At 54.4% G+C, this 19,344-nt stretch overlaps 1 protein-coding gene across 7 annotated transcripts in view; it reads left to right on the forward strand.

Annotated features, from left to right (window-relative positions):
- SLC8A2 (solute carrier family 8 member A2) overlaps positions 1–15,822 on the forward strand; it is a 30,166-nt gene extending 14,344 nt beyond the window's left edge. For all 7 annotated transcript variants that reach the window (XM_055310292.1, XM_055310295.1, XM_055310291.1 and 4 more), the window contains 7 exons: positions 1,859–2,281; positions 6,230–6,333; positions 6,491–6,508; positions 8,225–8,349; positions 8,665–8,764; positions 12,829–13,107; positions 14,424–15,822. In XM_055310292.1, coding sequence (XP_055166267.1) covers positions 1,859–2,281; positions 6,230–6,333; positions 6,491–6,508; positions 8,225–8,349; positions 8,665–8,764; positions 12,829–13,107; positions 14,424–14,800 — 1,426 coding nt within the window. In that variant the 3' untranslated portion in view covers positions 14,801–15,822. The remainder of the gene's footprint in view (positions 1–1,858; positions 2,282–6,229; positions 6,334–6,490; positions 6,509–8,224; positions 8,350–8,664; positions 8,765–12,828; positions 13,108–14,423) is intronic.
- The last annotated feature ends 3,522 nt before the right edge of the window (positions 15,823–19,344 follow it).

Here is a 19,344-nt window from a genome sequence, read left to right on the forward strand (position 1 = left end):
ACAGCGTCTCCTGAGCAGAAGGCTGCCGCCACAGGGAGCCCCTTACCTGGAGTCTACTCCAGGCTTGTCACCTGGGTTCTACCTCTTCGCCAGAAACTTGGGGTCCCTCTGCCCCTCCCACAGAGCTGGACTGCTCTGGGAGAACTGGAGCTCAGGACCTCTTATGAAAGTGATCAGAGTAATGATAGAGAACACTCATAGATCATATAGCACCTTTCAGAAATGGTGCCAGAGGTGCATGGAGCGAGCATCTGGGTGGGAAAATTATAGATGCATTTACATCCCAGAGGCGTTTTGATGCCTGCAGCCCTGCCAAGAGCCCACTCATTCCCTGTCCCCTCAAAGTTTCACCCTGACTACCCTGATGTCACTGTCTCATTTCTTCCCCTGCCCCATTATAGAGCATCTCGCATGTGCTTCAGAGACTTACACAGCTGATGCTCCAAGGCAGCTTATATCCTTCCCCACCTCAGAGGCCTCCCATGCTTCCCATCCCACTCCAAGTAAGCACCAAAGTCCTCACTGTGGCCCACCACAACCCCGTGACATCTGCCCTGTTTCCCTCCTCTGGGATGTCGTTTTCCTCATCTCCCACTCCCTCTTTCTCCCTCCACTAGAGCCAGGCTGGCCCCCTCAAACACTCCAAGCTTCTGCCTCAAGACATTTGCACTGGCTGTCCCCTTTGCCAGAGATATTTTTCCCCAGATACCCTCCATATGGCTCTCTCCCTCCTCTTCCTCAAGTCTCTGCTCAAACGTCCCCTCTCAGAAAAGCTTGCCCTGATATCCTAGCACAACAGCTTCTCACTCTCTACCCTCCTTCCTCTGGTTTCTTCTATTTTTCTTCATAGTACCATCAGCACCTGACACTTTATTATATGTTTGCTTATCCGTCTCCTACACTATAACAGAAGCTCCACTGGAGTAGGGATTTTCTCTGATCTCAGAAAACACTAAGAACAGTGCTTGGCACACAGCAGCTGCTCAGTAAATATTTGTTGAATGAATGGCCTGTAATTAAATTATTAAATGTGTAATTGTCACTGCGATGTGACTCTCTCACGAGGCTGTGAGTCTGGTGAGCCCTGTGCAGACAGGGCCTCATCACCTCTCTGTTCCCAGCACCGCCCAGCACAGGGCACAGAGAAGATGCTCAGGGAGTATTTGTTGACTGAATGAATGAATGGCACCAAGTTAAGAAGTGTAGACTTTCTCTTGCGGGTACCCAGGAGTACACAAGGGTTTTCATCAGAAGTGTGAAAAGGTCAGCTCTGGGCCCTACATCCCTGCTACTCCTAAATGTGGTCCCTGTATCCTATGGGAGCATCCACATCCCATGGGATCATCCACATCCTGTGGGAGGAGAGACTTAGAAATGCAGTGTTGAAACCCGGGGCCACTGAACCGGAATCTGCATTTTATCAAGATCTCCCAGAGGATTCGTGGGCACAATAAGGTTTGAGAAGTGTGGCTGTGGAACATTGCAGGCTCTCTCCGTTCTGGGATTTTGCATGTGCTGTTCCCTCTGCTTGGAGCATTCCCGTCCACTAGAAACTCCCCCAGGAAGCTGGTGCCGATCTCTTTGTCATCATTATTTATTCATCGCTGGTGCTCCTAAACCTCAGGGGTTCCATGGGGGGAGGAGCTGTCCTGTTTCCCTGCTGCATCCCCTCCCCGCACCCAGCCCCAGAAGCCCACCCTGATTGATCCTCAATATTATTTAATGCCGGCCCACCCTCATACTTGGAGGTCTTCCGAGGCGCCTTTCCCTCCTCTAGGACGCCTGCCCTGACTCCTCTCCTTCCCACAGAGCCGCTGACCCACCTACACCCCTTTCTCCCCCAACCCTCCCGCCGCAGCGAGGGCACGCTGGTGTTCAAGCCGGGCGAGACGCAGAAGGAGCTGCGCATTGGCATCATCGACGACGACATCTTTGAGGAGGACGAGCACTTCTTCGTGCGGCTACTGAACCTGCGCGTCGGCGACGCGCAGGGCATGTTCGAGCCCGACGGCGGCGGGCGACCCAAGGGACGGCTGGTGGCGCCGCTGCTGGCCACGGTCACCATCCTGGACGACGACCACGCGGGCATCTTCTCCTTCCAGGACCGCCTGCTGCACGTGAGCGAGTGCATGGGCACCGTGGACGTGCGCGTCGTGCGCAGCTCGGGCGCCCGGGGCACCGTGCGCCTTCCGTACCGCACGGTGGACGGCACGGCGCGCGGCGGCGGCGTGCACTATGAGGACGCGTGCGGCGAGCTCGAGTTCGGCGACGACGAGACCATGTGAGCGCGCCGCGGCGGGAGGGAGCGGGGCTCCGCGGGGAGGCGGGGCGGGGCGGGGCCGGGAGGGCCGGGAGGGGCGGGGCGTGCCCTTCGGTGGGTGGGGCCTTGCGGGGAGGCGGGGCAAGGCCCAGAGAGGGGGCGGGACAGGGGTGAGGAGGGGGAAGGCGGGAGAGACCGGGTGCGACCAAGATTCAGGGACCGGACGCGGGAAGGACTTGGGAGAAAGAGGCAGGTTTGAGGAGAGGAGGGTGGACCCGAGGAGGAAGGGCCAGGTGAGGCGAGGGAGAAGAGGTAGGAGAGAGGCCTGGGGACAGGAGGGTAGAGGACTGAATCGGTACTAGTGGAGATGGAACGTGGCCTGGGCAGAGGGGCCTCGAGGGCAAGAGGGGGCGTCCGATCGAGGTGGGACGGTGCCGTGGAAACGGAGAGGCAGCAAGGCCTGAGGCGGTGGACGGGGTCTGGGGAGGGACCCAAGGGGGTGGACGGGGACAGCGGGGGCGGGGCCTACGGGAATGGGGCGGGGCGGGGTTGTGGGTCGCGGGAAGAACCTGGCGGCACCGCGGGACCCTTGAGGGCAATGCGGACACCGAGTAGGAATGTGGGGGCAGGGCCCGGAGAGACACTGGATTTGCGGGACTGGGGTGGGTCTGGGGAAGCGGCTGGATTCACACACGCTGGCGCGCACAGAATCCGCGAGCCACAGACACGCTCGCTAACAGCGTCGGGGCTGGTCTCACGCCCAGACACGCGGCCGCCCCCTTACACAGATGCCGAGTCCACCCCCCGCCGCCCGCCTGGATGCAGGCGGCACCTCCCCCTTCGCCCGCTGCCTTCCGCCCCCGCACGCCCGTCTGTCTCCCTCCTCCGGCCGCCCACGCTCCTCCCACCCAGCAGGGCCCCCCCGCGCTCCCTCGGCTCCTCCTCCCCGCCCCGCGCCTCGGCCTCCGCTCAGCCTCCCGCTGCTCTCCCCGCCCCCACCCTCCCTCCGCGCCTCCGCGTCTCTCGCTCCCGGCAGTCTCTCTGGGTCTCTGTTAATCTCTAGATCTCGATCCCCATGTCTAGCTCTCTGACTCGGGTTATGTTTCAGTTACGGACTCTCCATACCTTCCCCCCCCCCCTCTCTCTCTGGCTTGAGCTAAGAACTTGGGTTGAAGGCTGAGAGCACCAGCCCAGATCCCGTCTGTCACATTCAAGAAGCAGGGGGAATGGGGAGAGTTGTCTTTCTGCCCTTTCTGGTCCTTCCTGTAGTCTAACTCGCCTCCCTCCTGCTGCTGCAACCCCACAGGCCCTCTCCTCCCCCAGGCGGCTTCCCCAGGCTGGGCGCCCTCTGCCCCCACTCATACCCTCGCCCCCACCCAAGCTTCCAGCTGTGGCTTCTGAAGGCAGAGTACAGGAGGCTAATTAGCGTTTAGGGAAACACATCCTTCCTCTCACGGGCTGGCGCTAATTAGAGGTGCTTGGAAGCAGCCCCGCTGGAGGGGGCCCCAGGCAGGACTGGGCAACACTGAGGTGGAGGAGAGACGCCCAGAGATGGAGTGGCGGGGAGAGAATGCGACAGAGACAAAGGGAAGACCTAGAGAGAGAGATGGAGGGAAAGAGTCACAGAGAGAAAGGGACAGAAAGAAACTTTCATTCAGAGGGAGAAGGAAACAGAAATATGTGGAGAGAGAGAGATTAAGAGGATACGATCCAGGAAGCCTGAAAGGAGGTGAGATGCAAGGAAGAAAGAGACCTTCTTACTGAGAGAAACTCAGTGGGACTCAGGGAAGGAGACGTCCTCTTGATGCTACAGAGAGAAAAGAGTTTGGGTCAGAGCGGCACAAGAGGCAGGACATGATGGAGACTGGTCCGAGATCAGAGGCTGCAGAGGGTGGGAGAGTGGGGTTTCCAGGAAACAGAGAGGGCAGGCATGAGGGCAGCAGTGTCAGGCTGGGGAGAAAGGCTGCTTCCTCTGATCTCAGGAAGTCCTGCTTTTGTCTAGCTTGAGTCCCTCATGCTGTCCCCTGCCAGTTGGGTTTCCCCTCCCTGGGTCCCCCGAGGGCACGTGCCTCAGGGTGCCAGCTGGCGCGCGTGTCACTGCGTGTCAGTCACCACATGTCAGTGGATCACGGCGTGTCTGTGAGAGACGGAGCGTCGGAGGTGTGTGTGTATCACTCTGTCAGCATGTCACCCAGGTCGGCAGCTGTCTGCATGTCAGGGTGTGTGCAGAGAATGTCTCCAGAGACCCTGCGTCTTGCCACGGCATTCCAGCACCTTGGACAGCTCCCAGCCCACTCCTGAGGTTGGGGGCGGCTATTCCTCTTCACCCACAGAAAATTTAAAATATCCTGAGACCAGGAGGGGGTGAGGGTGGAAGTGGGCACATGTCCCCACATGACTGTTTTGTGTGCATCTGTCTTTGCATGGGTGTCGCTGTGTCTTGTGCGTCTGTGTGTGGAGATGGGTCCATTGAGAGACTGTATGATTGAGAGCCTCTTGCTCTAGTTGTGTTAACTTTGGCTCTTCCATTCTATGGACACCGAGAGACCAAGATGGGGAGAGAAGAACACAGATAAAGAAAGGCAGAGAGCTGGGGAGGAGCCTGAGACAGAGAGGGTCAGAGATGGGGAGAGAGACGGAGAGACTGAAGGGAATAAAAATAAACAGACACAAAGAGGCATAATGAGTGAGATATAAGGAAGAAGAGTCTACATGGTACCACAGTGGGGCTCTGCAGGTTGGCGAAGTCGCGAGGCTGTGGTGGGGGTGTTGTGCTAACAGGCATCTGGTCTGTGCGATTTTGCCACTGCATAGAGAATGGCTGCGGGGTGCGATGGTGTGTGGGTGTGGGCGGTGTGATTGGCTGAGCTTCCTCTGCTGGGTGACTGTGTGGGCTGGGTGTTTGTGTTTCTGGGTTCTGAGGCCGGGCCTCAAGGTTCCTACAGCTGAAAGAGCTGCTAGTGGCAGGGCTGTGGGCTTTCTGGGAGTTGTGGGTCTTTGTGAGTGAGGAGGAGGGGTGAGTTGTGTGCCTGGAGGGCACGGATAGCTTCTGGGTCTTCCTCCCCAGTCCCTACTGCTCCCCAGTTACCATAGCAGTGGGGATGCTGGGAAAATCAATTAACACTCACTTAACCCTCAGAATGCGGTCAGGGCAGAGAGCAGGAAGCAGAATGTCTCCTGAGTGGAAGGATTAGAGTTAACAAATGTTTCTGGAAGGCATACTATGTGCCAGGCACTGTTCTAGGCATTGGGGATACAGCAAAGAACATAAATGAACAAAGGTCATTGCCATGGCGGAATTTACATTTTAATGAGAAGAAGCAAGTGGCAAAGTACAAGCAAAATAAACACACTAAGTGGTATGTTAGAAGGTGACATGCAACAAAGAAGACATAGAACAGAATAAGGGAGCCAGGTGTGCTGGGGTTGGGGCAAGGGTGAATTTCAAAATTAAAGAAGGTGGTGGGAATGGGCTTCATTGAGCACATGGACTTCATGTTTGAGCAGGGATCCAGGGGAACTGAGGAAATGAGCCTGGGGGAAGACTGTTCTAAGTGGACAGAACAGTCAGTGTAAGGGCCCTGTGGCACAAACAGGCCTGGCATGTTCAAGGAACAGTGAGGAAGCCGGTGTAGCTGGAGTGAGTGAGCAAGGGGGAGCAGGATGGGGAGGCCAGAAAGGGACAAAAGGCCACATTGCATGGGGCCTTGTTGGCCATTGTGAGGACTTTGGTTTTTATTCTGGCTGAGATGGGAACCATGTGAACATTTTGAGTACAAGAAAGACCTACTCTTGTTTCTTTCAAGCAGGGATAATAGAGAGCCTTCCTGGGATGGGCAGTTATAAGGATTAACTGAAATTATGGAGCTTGGTTTGGAGGGGTGCTCAACATAATGGGCTAGTGGGTGAGTCATCTGGCGATCTGGGGAGGGGCCTTATGCTGGGTGCTCTTCCTCCTCCCACCCTCAGGAAAACTCTTCAGGTAAAGATAGTTGATGACGAGGAATATGAGAAAAAGGATAATTTCTTCATCGAGCTGGGCCAGCCGCAGTGGCTGAAGCGAGGGATTTCAGGTGAGGGGTGATGGTTGGGCTGCGGGAGAGGTAAGGGGTCCAGGATGGGAAGACCCGGGGAGGCTCCGTTAGAGGGTGCTCCTTCAGGCTCATGGATCTGAGCTTCTCAGGGAAGCAATCTCACCTGCTCTCTGTTTCTCTCTGTCTCTCCCCCCAGCTCTGCTGCTCAATCAAGGTGAGTGGAGTTTGCCTCTAGGCTTTGACTAGTGGGGCACACTGGAGGGAAGTCTTGGGAGAGGGTCATAGCCTCAAGCTACCCTTCCATGTCATGTTTGAGGCAAGTTAGAGGTGAGACAAAGGCAGATTTGGGGCTTTGGAAGGTTGGAACTGACATCAGAGTTGCCGGGGCCCCTTGAGTTTGGAGTTATATTTGGGGGTTTGGAGGCCAAGATCATGTTTTTATTTTGTTATGTTCTGAGAGAGAGAAAAGAGAGAGAGAGAGAGAGAGAGAGAGAGAGAGAACATGATTGGGAGGGCAGAGGGAGAGGGTGAGAGAGAATTTCAAGCAGCCTCCACACCCAGCACAGAGCTCAGTGTGGGGCTTGATCTCACAACCCTGAGATCGTGATCTGAGCTGAAATCAAGAGTCAGAAGCTCAACCAACTGAGCCACCCAGGTGCCCCAAGGTCATGTTTTGTTTGTAGTTAATGTTGGGGGGATGATAAGTCAGTATCTCATCCGGGTTTATGGTGAGATCAGATTAGAATTGGGGTCAGATTTATGTCAAAGTCTAGGTGTGGGTTTGACCAAATGAGTTTGGGGGAATTATGGTTCAAGTTGGGGCCAGGGTCAGAGATTGGGGTGAGGGTGGGGTCACTGGCTCAAAGATAAAGGACAGAGTACTTTTGGAACAAGATCAGGATTGGAGTTTGGGTTTAGGATTAGGGTCAGACTAAAGATCATATTAGTCAGGGTAAATAATGGGAGCTGCCATAACAAATAGGCCCCCCAATCCCAGCAGCTTAACACAATAAAGCCATTGGTGGCAGAGTTTTCTGAGGGTGTTCCTGGTGGGAGTAGCTTTCCACTGAGAATTAGGGTTAAGTAGGTGCTAGGCTTGAAGCAAAAGACCAACATGCTTTGGGGAGATAAGTGAGGTAAGAGCTACCTATGGCTGGGTCTGGGTCCAAGTTTTGTACCAAAATTGGGTATCCCGTCTTTCCTCACCACCCCAGCTACACTCAAGAATGTTTTTCAGAGCTTAGATGTAGAGACAAAGCCTCCTCCCACAGGGATGGTAATGATGATGATGGTTGTGATTTTTAACAAGTATTTATTTTTTAAAAAATATTTATTTATTCATTTATTTATTTATGATAGACAGAGAGAGAGAGAGAGAGAGAGAGAGAGAGAGAGAGGCAGAGACACAGGAGGAGGGAGAAGCAGGTTCCATGCCGGGAGCCCGATGTGGGACTCGATCCCGGGACTCCAGGATCGCACCCTGGGCCAAAGGCAGGCGCTAAACCGCTGAGCCACCCAGGGATCCCCTTAACAAGTATTTAAACAGTCCATTTTGGACTGTTTATTGTGTGCCAGGCACTGTGCTAAGGTGCACATGAATTAACTTCTTTAACCCTCACAACCACTGATAAGGTAGCTACTATTGTGCCTGTTTTACAGATATGAACACTGAGATACAGAGAAGGTCACGTGGCTCCTTCCATATGAAGCCCAGAGCCCACCAGCTGAACCTCATAGACTAGCTGGGTCTTAGGTTGGGGAAGATAGTGATCAGATGGGACACTGGGGCAGGCTGGGGGCATGCCATCAGGAAGCCTTCCCAAAGGACAGCAGACAGGTTTTCTTTCTCAAGAGGAACAGATAGTGAGGACACCATTGGCCCGGTGAGGTAGGCCTCCCTGGAGTTTAACTCCCATCCTTCATGCTGCAGGGGATGGGGACAGGAAGTTGACAGCCGAGGAGGAGGAGGCTCGGAGGATAGCAGAGATGGGCAAGCCAGTTCTTGGGGAAAACTGCCGGCTGGAAGTCATCATCGAGGAGTCATATGATTTTAAGGTGACTTTCTGGGTCCCCAGCTTCCTGGAGTCTTGCCTGAGTCATTTCCTGGGGGAGGGGGGTCCAGGAGGAATCAATTATGAGGGTCATAAGGGAGGGATGGCCAAGGGTCCGAGACCATCCTCCCATCCCTCTGCCAGCACCATGGACAGTAACACTCCCTTTTCCTTTCTTGCTGTGAACCAGGGTATGGGGGCATGGGGACCCCTGAGCATGGGCTGTGAGTCCCAACCCCAGTGTTCTGCAGGGAGCCTCAGGGGTACCCTGAGGTGATCATGGGCAATGATCCTGCTTTCCCCCTGCTTTCATCCTCAGAACACAGTGGATAAACTCATCAAGAAAACCAACTTGGCTTTGGTGATTGGGACCCATTCCTGGAGGGAACAGTTTTTAGAGGCAGTTACGGTGAGCGCAGGTAAGTGGGGAGGGAAGAGGAAGAAGAGAGAGGGAGGGAAGGAGGGAGAGACAGAGGAATGGGGAGGAAGAGAGAAATATGAATAGAAAGAGAGAAAGAGCGACAAAGAGAGGACAACACGTTAGAGGAAAAAGAACAAGAAAGACACAGACAGAGGAAGAGCTAAGGAATGGATACAAACAGGAGACACAGATATACAAAGAGACATGGAGACAGAGAGAGAGAGAGAGAGAGAGAGAGAGAGAGAGTCAAGTCAGTAAATTGCAAAAGGCCAGAGAGAGAGACACAGAGAGAAAGATAGCAGGAGGAGCTGAGGGAGGGGCAGACCGCCGGGGCTTTCTCATCAGACAGCCCGAGGGTGGGACCAGGTTAAAACTCTTGGCCTCCCCAGACAGCCTGGGCTCCTCTGTTGCCATGGAGACAGTCACCAGGACACCCAGCTCACTCCCACCTGTGCCGGGAACCCTTAGGTCTCAGGCGGGCCCATACTGCCCCCCTGTGGCCAGAGACACCATGACACTTGCATTCACAGGCTCAATCTTGGAGACCAACAGTGGCCCTTTGTGATGCCGATAGGAGAAATTGAGGCCCAGAGGCAGAGGAGGGACTGGCCTGAAATCCCCCACAGGGACTTCACGTGGAGCTCAAGCCTTCTGTCCCTTACACAAACCTCAGGTTTCCTTCAGGGAGGCCTAACTGGTGGGAACTGAAATCACACCAGGGATTGTGGTTGATGCGTAGGATCAAAAGCAACGTGGCTTTGAAGATGGAGAAATACCAGGTAGTAGACCTACAGACAGCAGCTCGTAGGTCCAATAGAAACAAAGTGGTGTCTTCCTCTGAAGCCACATTCTTTCCACATCTATTTCTGAGGGATCCTCTGGACTCAGCCCTGTGTAGGACATTGCTGGGGACAAAGGGATAACCATGACAGATGACAGCATGGGCCTTGGTTTCACAGAGCTCACAGTCCAGTGAGGGAGACAGACCTGTCACAAAATGACCAGAGTGGGCAGGGCTGGGACAAGGGACCCGAAGTTGCTGCAGGAGCCCAGAGGGACTATTGACTCAACCTGAAGGTCAAGGAAGGCTTCCTGGAGGAGGAGGCTTCTGAGATGAGACTTCAAATTGGAAGAGGAGTTAGCCAGGAGAAGGGAGAAGACAGTGAGGTATTTCAGGCAGAAGGAAAACCAAGTACAGAGACTGGAAGTATGCCGGGTCATGGCACATCTGGGGAGGGTGACTAGTTTCAGGAGTGAAGAAACAGCACGGGATGTGGCAGAGTCTAGACTGTGCAAATCCTCACAGGCCACGGTAGGGAGCTTGGGTGTCATTTCGGTGCATGGGGTCCCCACGGAGCATTCTGAATAAGGGAAGTTCTGGGCGCTGGAGGGAGGCCGTGGAAGGAAGAAGAGGCTGGGATGGGGCATGAGTTGAGGCTGCCAACCTGTCAGGAGATGGGCCCTGAGAATGTGATGAGGAGATGGGGCTTCAGTCCAAGAATGCTGGGGAGCCACCGCCCTCCCTCTGGGCTTAGTGGGAAGGAGAGGGTGTGAGACGGTGGTCATGAGGGCCAATGTGAGTCAGCCGATGGGTCTGTAGAAAACAGCTGATTGGATCAGAGGGAGTAGTGGAGCGGGGGAAAGGGAAACCATGGCAGAGATAACTAATCATCCTGATGGTGACAACGATGATGGGGACTATGGAGTGCCAGGCAGCTTGGAAATCCATTTCCTGTATGACCTCATTTAACTGATGTTTCCCAAGTATCTGGCTCGGTGCTTGATCATTTTGCACTTTGTTCAACAAATGCCTTTCGATTCTTGATGTGAACACAAAGCTGCTTGAGGCACTGCCAGAGAAGGGTGGTTCTCACCCCCTTGGAGGATGAATCATGGCCTGTCTTGCACTTAGAGGTGCTTTTGTATTATATCCTTTACCTCCCTGCCTTAACTGTAATAAGCTGTTTGCAGGGTGGCCTTGGTTTGGAGCATCTGTGAATTTCCCCAGGCACTGGAAGAGCCTTCAAACAATAACCATCACACTGAGAGGTGCCAGGCTGCGTGGAGAGTACTTTCCGCGGCTTGACTCATGTAGTTATCGCAGCCTTCTCTTGAGGCTGGTCCAGTTCCTACTCCTATTTCTCAGATAGGCATCCGGAGGCTCAGAGAGGTTAGGACACTGGTTCAAGATCACACTGCAGATCCAAGGTTTGACAGCAGAGAGGTAGCTCCAGAGCCACAGACGTAACCATGAGGCTCCCTCTATGGGAAAGGTGGAGGAAGAGCCTCCCCTGATGGAAAAGGCCAGAGAAATGAACAGAGGCCAGAGCCTGCAGGTTCTCAAATGCCAAGCACAGGAGTATGAGCCTGGGTGTAAGGGCAGTGGGAAAGCAAGGCAGGATTTGAAACAGGGCAGGGAAAGCCCCCGAAGATGCATTGATAGCAGCCCCTTCCCTCCCAGGAGTGTGTTCTGTTCTCCCCACTCTGACTTTGGCCATGTCTCACTGTGGCCAATTTGGAATGCGCTCAGCAGCAAACACCAGAAAACTCAACCACAGTGGCTTAAGCACACTAGAGTTTCTTTTTCTCACAGAACAAAGAAATCTGCAGGAGGCCATAAGGAATTGGCAGCTCAGTAACATCCTTAAATGCCCAGACTTCTTTATTTTTCTTCCCCACTCTCAGTGGTTGCCATCATGGTTGCAAGATGGTTGCTGCACCTCCAGGTATCAAGTTCACATTCCAGGCAGGCAGAAAGAGGAAGCAGGGAAGCAAGGAGGGGCAGGGGGCCTTTTACATTGCAGCTGACAATTCCATTTACCTGGGGTCACAGCAAATATCTCCTTATTGGATATGTAGCATGAAGAACCAAGAAAGCACACGAACCACTTAGTCAAGCATTTACAAGTTCAAACATATATGTATTTATTTACCAAGCCAAGAGGCTAAGTGGCTGGAAAAGTGGGAGAGGGCTATATGACCTGAATTCCCGAATCCATCCATCTGCCTCTGTCTCCACTGCCACCAGGTATCCTCTGCTTGCTGACATTCGGGGTGGAGGGAACTGGGGTTGACCAATGAGAAGCAGCCCATGGCTTGGTGGCTGGCCTGGCTTTTCCTCCCTGACTTGCTCAGTGTGACCAGTCCAGGGTTACCTTGTTCCTTGTCTGTGTCCTTCCGGATGTCATTGTGCATGGCCACTTGAGTTGTTCACTACTTCTCATTCATTGCTTCGTGATTCTCAGTCATGGGCAGGGTAGACAAAACATTCCATTTGTGCTTTCCTGTTACAAGCTACTGCAGGTCAAAAGCAAGTCAAATTCAGTCACAGGACATGACACAAACAACTCTCAGGGTGAGTGAGGCATCCTTTTGCAAAGGTCAGAAAAACAGATTCGTAACACAGTGCCCGTGTCCACACACACCTGTGGGTGTGTCTCACTGCCAGACTGGGTCACATGGCCACTGTTGCAAGGGATTCTGGGAAGGCAAGTATTTAGCTGAGGACAGGAGTGCCACTAGCTGCAAGGAATTCCAGGAAAGTGAATATTTTGTCTGAGGACCTGGCCTTTGCTGGCCCAAAGGCATTCTGGGAAAGTGAATAATGTTAGCTGGGTGTCTGGCGTGCTCTAACTGCAAAAGATCTGAGAAAGCAAACACTGTTAGCTGAGTATGTGGCTACTGTTGGCTGCAGTGAAACAGAGGAAGTCAAGATTTCTAGCTGCAGAAATGGCTGTCCATAGATGGTAGTTGTAAAGGCTTCTGGGAAGGGGACTCTTTTTTTAGCTAGGCATGTGCCCTCCCTCCCTCACAGCAAGGGATCTTGGCATGCCAGATATTTTTAGATGGGCACATAGCCTCTAGCTTCAAGGAATTCTGGAAAAGCGAATATTTTTATCTGGGCCCATACATTCTCCTAGCTGCAAGGGATTCTGGGAAAGCATTTAGTTTTATGGAACTCACTGTCTGGAAATTGCACAAAATACGGGAGGCGGGGGGTTGTCTGTAGGCGAGGAAGAAGGAGGCATGGGTGTGTGCCCCAGCTGGGTCGTGTGCCCACAGGGGACGAGGAGGAGGAGGAGGACGGGTCCCGGGAGGAACGGCTGCCTTCCTGCTTTGACTACGTCATGCACTTCCTGACGGTGTTCTGGAAGGTGCTTTTTGCCTGCGTGCCCCCCACCGAGTACTGCCACGGCTGGGCCTGCTTCGGGGTCTGCATCCTGGTCATCGGCCTCCTCACCGCACTCATCGGGGACCTGGCCTCCCACTTTGGCTGCACCGTTGGCCTCAAGGACTCTGTCAACGCTGTAGTCTTCGTGGCTCTGGGCACCTCCATCCCTGGTAACCCCCTGGGAAATTGCTTGTTGGGGTTGAGTCTCAGAGAAGTCAGACAGTAGAACTGAAAAGAAAAGTTCTGCAGATATTAGGTGGTAGAGTCATACAGAGCCCATATGGTGGGTCCCATAGAGATAGGATGATGGAGCATAATAGAAACTAGGTGACGAAGGTCCTGTAGATTCAATATGCAAACTGAATCCTCCCCAAAAGCAAATGGGTAGAATGTCCCATAGAACTAAGGTGGAGAGAAATGTAGAAACCAGACAATGAAGATTCCATAGAGAGGGAGGTGAGGCATTGAAGAGAAAGGTAGGAGAGGGGTCCCATAGAAATAAGGTGGGGACTTAATGGTTCCATCCAGTGGGTGCCATAGAAACAAGATCGTAATTACCTTTCCCTCGAGAAACCACATGGAAGATTCCATCGAACTAGGTTGGTGGACACGACAGGAACAAAGCCAATGAGTCTCAAAGCTTTAACTAAGATGAGAGGGCAGAGTCAAAACCAAATGTTGGGGAGCGATGCCATAGAAATAAGAGTGGAGCCTCAAAGACTGTAGTGTATGTCCCATTGAAGCACAATGGCCATGATCCCCCTCTTTCCAAATGAATCTGAGGGAGGGTCCCTTAGAAACCAGGCACCTCAGTCAGAAATCCTTACAGGACTGGGAAGACCAGATGTGGGGAGCCTGACACCTCCCTCCTCCACCAACCCCCATAGGATGTGTTCACCTGTCAGGTGGTGGCGTTGTAGGCCTAGAGAGCAGGCATTGTGAATGGTTCTCTGATGCCCCTGCTTCCTGCCAGAGATCTGAGTCACTAGTGAGATGTTCAAAAGTGGGCCGAGGCCATAGAAACCGGGCTGTTTGCTTGACAGAAACCAGGTGGGGGTTCCATGCGGATGGAACCTAACACTTATTTTGTCCAGCCAGGTGGCAATGGGATGATTGGCCCAATAGAAAGTGGGCAGCAGGCCCCATGGAATGCAGCGAGTCTCGGCCCTGCCTCCCCCCAAATCAGACAGCGAGTCCACAGGGGAGCAGGCAGTAGATGCCATAGAAAGGAGGAAGTGGATACCTCTGAATGCACACGAGCCCCCTAGAAAGCAGGCAGCGGGTCCTGCAGAGGGCAGGCAGAGGGACGGTGACCCCCTTTGCCTTTTGGGTGGGGTCCAGGGCCGCAGGCGCGGACTGGGCAGGCGGCACGGGGATGCTGTCGGGCCTCGGGTCTCCGGCCTCGGGCCTCGGGTCTGGGGTCTCGGGGAGGGCAGGCGTCGGGGACCGGCCGAGCCGCTCTGACCGCCCGTCTGTGCCCACGCAGACACGTTCGCCAGCAAGGTGGCGGCGCTGCAGGACCAGTGCGCGGACGCGTCCATCGGCAACGTGACAGGCTCCAACGCCGTGAACGTGTTCCTGGGCCTCGGCGTGGCCTGGTCGGTGGCCGCGGTGTACTGGGCGGTGCAGGGCCGCCCGTTCGAGGTGCGCACCGGCACGCTGGCCTTCTCCGTCACGCTCTTCACCGTCTTCGCCTTCGTGGGCATCGCCGTGCTGCTGTACCGGCGCCGGCCGCACATCGGGGGCGAGCTGGGCGGCCCGCGCGGCCCCAAGCTCGCCACCACCGCGCTCTTCCTGGGCCTCTGGTTCCTCTACATCCTCTTCGCCAGCCTCGAGGCCTACTGCCACATCCGGGGCTTCTAGGGCCCCCCACCCCACCCCGAGAGACTCGGCTGCCCCCGCTCCGGACCCGCGTCCTCTTGGTCCTCCAGAGATGCAGCCTCCTCTCCTGGGACGCAGCCTCCCTTCCTCCTGGGAACTGTACCCCCGTCCTCCGTCCCCACGAACATCCTCCTCCCTCCCATCCCCTCAGGAGTCTCCCAGAGATACCCACGACTGCAGCACATCCCTGTTAGCTCATCCCTGAGATGTCCACACCCCCGGGGACATCTCCACCTCGAGGCCCCTCCCCAGTAACCTCCTAGAGAATCTACCGTCTGTCTACCCTAGACACTTAGCCTTCCCCTATCCCTTAGGACCCCCTTCCTCTAGAGGACCCTCCCCATCACCACCACCACCACCTGTGCCCCAGGACCTCGGAACCCAGCCCTCCCTGGGGGACCTTGGAAGGAGGCTGATCCATCCCAGGATGTCCCCAATCTCACCTTTCTCCCCAACCCTCAGGGAGCTCTGTTCAGCCTCCGGGGGTGGGGCAGAGGAACAGGTAGGTGCGTGCATAGGGGGCCACAACTTCCCTGATTTCTCCACTCAGGCCCTTGGGAGGACACTAATCCTCGAGGCTGGGAGAAGTTTGGGGTTTCAGAGCTGGAGGAGGCACATATGAACCTGCAACTTCTCACATTCCAGCGCCACCACTTGCCTCCACTACCTCTGAGAGCCCAGCTACGCCTTGGAAGGGGAGAGGGGGCCTGTGTGTATATATAGTGTGTTTGGGGAAGGGGGGACGTGGGAGGGTGCATGTCTTGGGGAAAAGGGGTGACAGACTTTCCTTTTGTGAGGGCAGCAGACTCCCCCAGCCATGAGAATTGGCTTTGGGGAGGAGGCCAGGAATCAAAGGGAGTCCAGCCATCTCCCCTGACAATCTAGAAGGCTCATTTTGCCCTCAGTGCCAGCCAATCCAGGCAGGACCCTCGAAGAGGAGACCGAGGGTCCCAGAGGACCAATGCTACAAGCCAGCAAATGCTGCCACATCTCTGCCTGATGGGGAGCAGGGGTGGGTGGGAGGGTGGGGCTGGGACCAGGGGGTCTGGGTGGGCATTTTTAACTTCGGAGGCCACCCATCTGTTGGTTGGCCATCTGCATTTTCTTACTGTTGTTTCCTGCCCAAAGGACACACTTGGGGTGTGCGGAGTGCCGCCCACTGCTTGGGACCCTGAGGATCACCTTACAACCCCCATAACGCCCTGCTTCCCACAGGTTTTTAGCGTTCTATCGTCCTGTTGTGCATCACCCCAATATCCCAGACCTGTTACCCATTCCCCTTTCTCTACTCCTAGCTCATCAGCACCAGTCGCTGTCTCTTCTCTGTGATTTCTGTAAAAGTTGCCATAAAAATTTGAAATTCTGCCTGAAAAACAGCCTTCCCGTGAGAAGTTGGGATTCTAGAGGAGGGAGTTAACGAAGTCTCTGACTGAGACTTGGGCAACTGTGGAATAGACCAGGTACTCTGGGTTTTTCCATGCCCCCGGTCCTCTGCAGGACACCCACATGCACCAGCCACACTGGAAGTCCACACTTGCTTCCCGTAGCCACTCCCCGATTCGCCACCCCATTTTCCCTAGCCACGCCCCCGCACGCGTCACCCGGGAGCCTTCCTAGCCACGCCTCCATTCCACCAGCCACAAACTATTCCTTTTCACTGGGCTTCCTGGGAACACAAAAGGGGAAGACCCAGATTTGCCTGATCAGAGGAGCTGGGGCTGATGGGAGTTTCCTGAATAAAGCAAGTGATTTTCTCAGAATCCTGAAATAGAAGGAGGGGTGTGTGTGTGTGTGCGCGCGCGTGCCAGTAGGTGCGCGCTCTTCTCCAGGAAAAGGGCACAGCCTACGTAAAGGTGTGCAGACTTGCGAGTTACTGGCTTTTTCACTCTCCTGCCAGCGGTTAGCATGAATGGAGCATGGGTTGCATGGGGGTGGGGAGTGGAGAGAACTCAAGAGACTTTCACAGCCCACTCTAAGGAGTTGAGAATTTATCTCAAAAGCAAAGAGGAGCAATGGAAGGGTTTTAAAGAGGGGAGGGAGGCGAAGGGCAGGCAGTTGATGTCTGATTCACATTTTCAAACTTTCCTTCTGGCTGCCTGTGAGATTGGAGGCTCCGAGATCAGGGAGGAGGCTGGGGCAGCAGAGGAGGTGTCCTGGGGTAGGGAGGTGGAGGTTGGAGGGGTTATAGCAAGAAGGGGATGGTTTGGAAGATAATGGATCAGGCCAGATGAGGGGTTTTGGAAAGAGCGTGCAGGCGGGGCCCTGACAGGAAAGAAGTGGTGCACTCCAGTGGAGTAGTACATAAAGTAGCACCTTAATGAAAGGACTATTAAGGGATTAGGGGGTGGACAAGGTCAAGGAAAACAAGCCCAGGAAAGGCGCAGTACCGCGGGGCCGGCAGTAGAAGGAGCAGTTACCACCTCCCCTACCCGCACTTGAAGGTGTAGGAAGAGTTACCTGAAGCTGCTGAGACTTGGAGCTGTAGCTACAGGGAAGGCCAGGGGCATGGGCGCCCAGGACCCACACTCAAGAGAGAAGGGGGCTGGAGAGTGAACACCCCAACTGACTCTCCTTCCGCCCATCAGTCTCCTGTGGGTGTCTCCCATGGGCTGAACTCAACCAGAAGCTGGAGGTTAACAGTTCAAGGCATAGGTCAGCCTCTTGGGACACAGCATGACAGAGAAGAGTGGAGAGTGGATCTGGGAAATTGAGCAGTGAGGTCTCTCCCCGGTTTGGGAGTGAACGTGGAGACAAGTATGGGGAATGGCTTTGGAGAACAGGCTGGCTTCAGGTGAGTACATGCTGAGGGTGATGCCGATGGGACATCCAGAGATGTCAGGGAGGGGAAACATCCAGGGGACACCTGGAGCTCAGGAGAGGGGGAGGTGCTTGAGATTTGGGATCTGTTGGCAGTGAGGTATCACCAAGCCACAGGGGGAGGTGGGGGGATGCACATGAGGAGCCTGGGACACCTGCCGATGGAGGACACACCAGAAAGGTAGGTGGGAAATGAGGAGACTGGGGCACCTGAAGACCAGAGATGTTTCGGGAAATGAGGGCATGGTTGACAGGGTCAAAGGTCATGAAAGGTGGAGGAAGATGAGCAGCCAGAAGTGACCTTGGGATTTAGGACTTGACAAGGTGGTTTGGTGGAGTGTGTGCGGGAGGGCGGTCAGGCTGATCTGGACTGTGGAGGGAGTGGAAGTTGGGGACACAGGTAGAGCATGTAGGTCACATTTTGGAGAATCTTGTAGAGAAAGAGAGTGTTGCTGGAGGAAGATATGAGCACCCCCCCCCCCAAGGTGGGAAGAGGTGTGGAGCAGCAGGGCATCGAATGCAAGGGCATAAGAACATCTGCCGGACAGCCATTCCTGAGAACAATGCCAACAGCTCCTGGCACTTAGGGAGAGGCCACTGTGCTGGGCCTTCCTAGGGATCACCGCCCTTCTACAGGAGGGAAAACAGGCTCAGGGAGGGGATGCAACTTACCCAAAGTCTCGTGGCTAGGAAGGGCGGGATCATGAGAGAGGATGAGGCCCAGAGTGCCAATGGGACAAGGACACCCCTGTCTTTTTTTATATATGTAAAACCTTGTGCTTTTTTTTATTAGATTTTGTTAATTTATTCATGAGAGACATAGAGAGAGAGAGAGAGATTGAGGCAGAGACACAGGCAGAAGGAGAAGCAGGCTCCATGCAGGGAGCTCAAAGCGGAACTCGATCCTGGGACTCCAGGATCATGCCCTGGGCTGAAGGCGGCACTAAACCGCTGAGCCGCCGGCGCTGCCCTACCTTATGCTTTAAAAAAAAAAAAAAAAAAAAAAGATTTTATTTATTGGAGAGAGAGACAGAGATAGCAACAGAGAGCACAAGCAGGGAGCAGAGGGAGAAGCAGGCTCCCTGCTGAGCAGGAAGCCTAATGTAGGGCTCCATCCCAGGACCCTGAGATCAGGACATGAGCTGAAGGCAGACACTTAACCCACTGAGCCACCCAGGTGCCCCAGGACACCTCTGTCTTACCAGGCTGAACAAGGACAGTGGTGCAGAGGCAAGGAAATGAGTGAGCCTGGTGCAGGAAAATGAGTAAGATCTCAGCTTCAAAGAGAAACATGTCCAGAGCTTGGGACGTGGATGAGATGAAGACCATCCTACCCCAAAGTCATGATCCTTCCCTGGGTGCTAGGAGTTCCAAGGCAGTCAGCTTGGGAGTGGTTGAAATTACTTGTCATGGCAGGAGGCAATAGCACAACGATTTCCTCTCTTAGGACTTCAGTTCCCTCATTTGGAAAATGGGGTCAAGGACAATAATAATGAGGACGAATGGTGCAGGGCTGTAATAAGTTATATATATTTTTAGAATAACCCCTAGCACATAGTAAGAGCTCAATAGGTGGGAAAGTTGTCCCTTTGAGATATTTCCAGCTTGCTCACTTTTATAGTTCATATTCTCTCTCCCTCCCCTGCCCACTTGCACATGGGCACACACGCCCCACAATGGCCATCCTAGAAAAGCCTCAGAAGGAACGA

This window comes from Nyctereutes procyonoides, unplaced genomic scaffold (genome assembly GCF_905146905.1).
Source record: "Nyctereutes procyonoides isolate TBG_1078 unplaced genomic scaffold, NYPRO_anot_genome, whole genome shotgun sequence".
In the NCBI taxonomy this organism is placed as follows: Eukaryota; Metazoa; Chordata; class Mammalia; order Carnivora; family Canidae; genus Nyctereutes; species Nyctereutes procyonoides.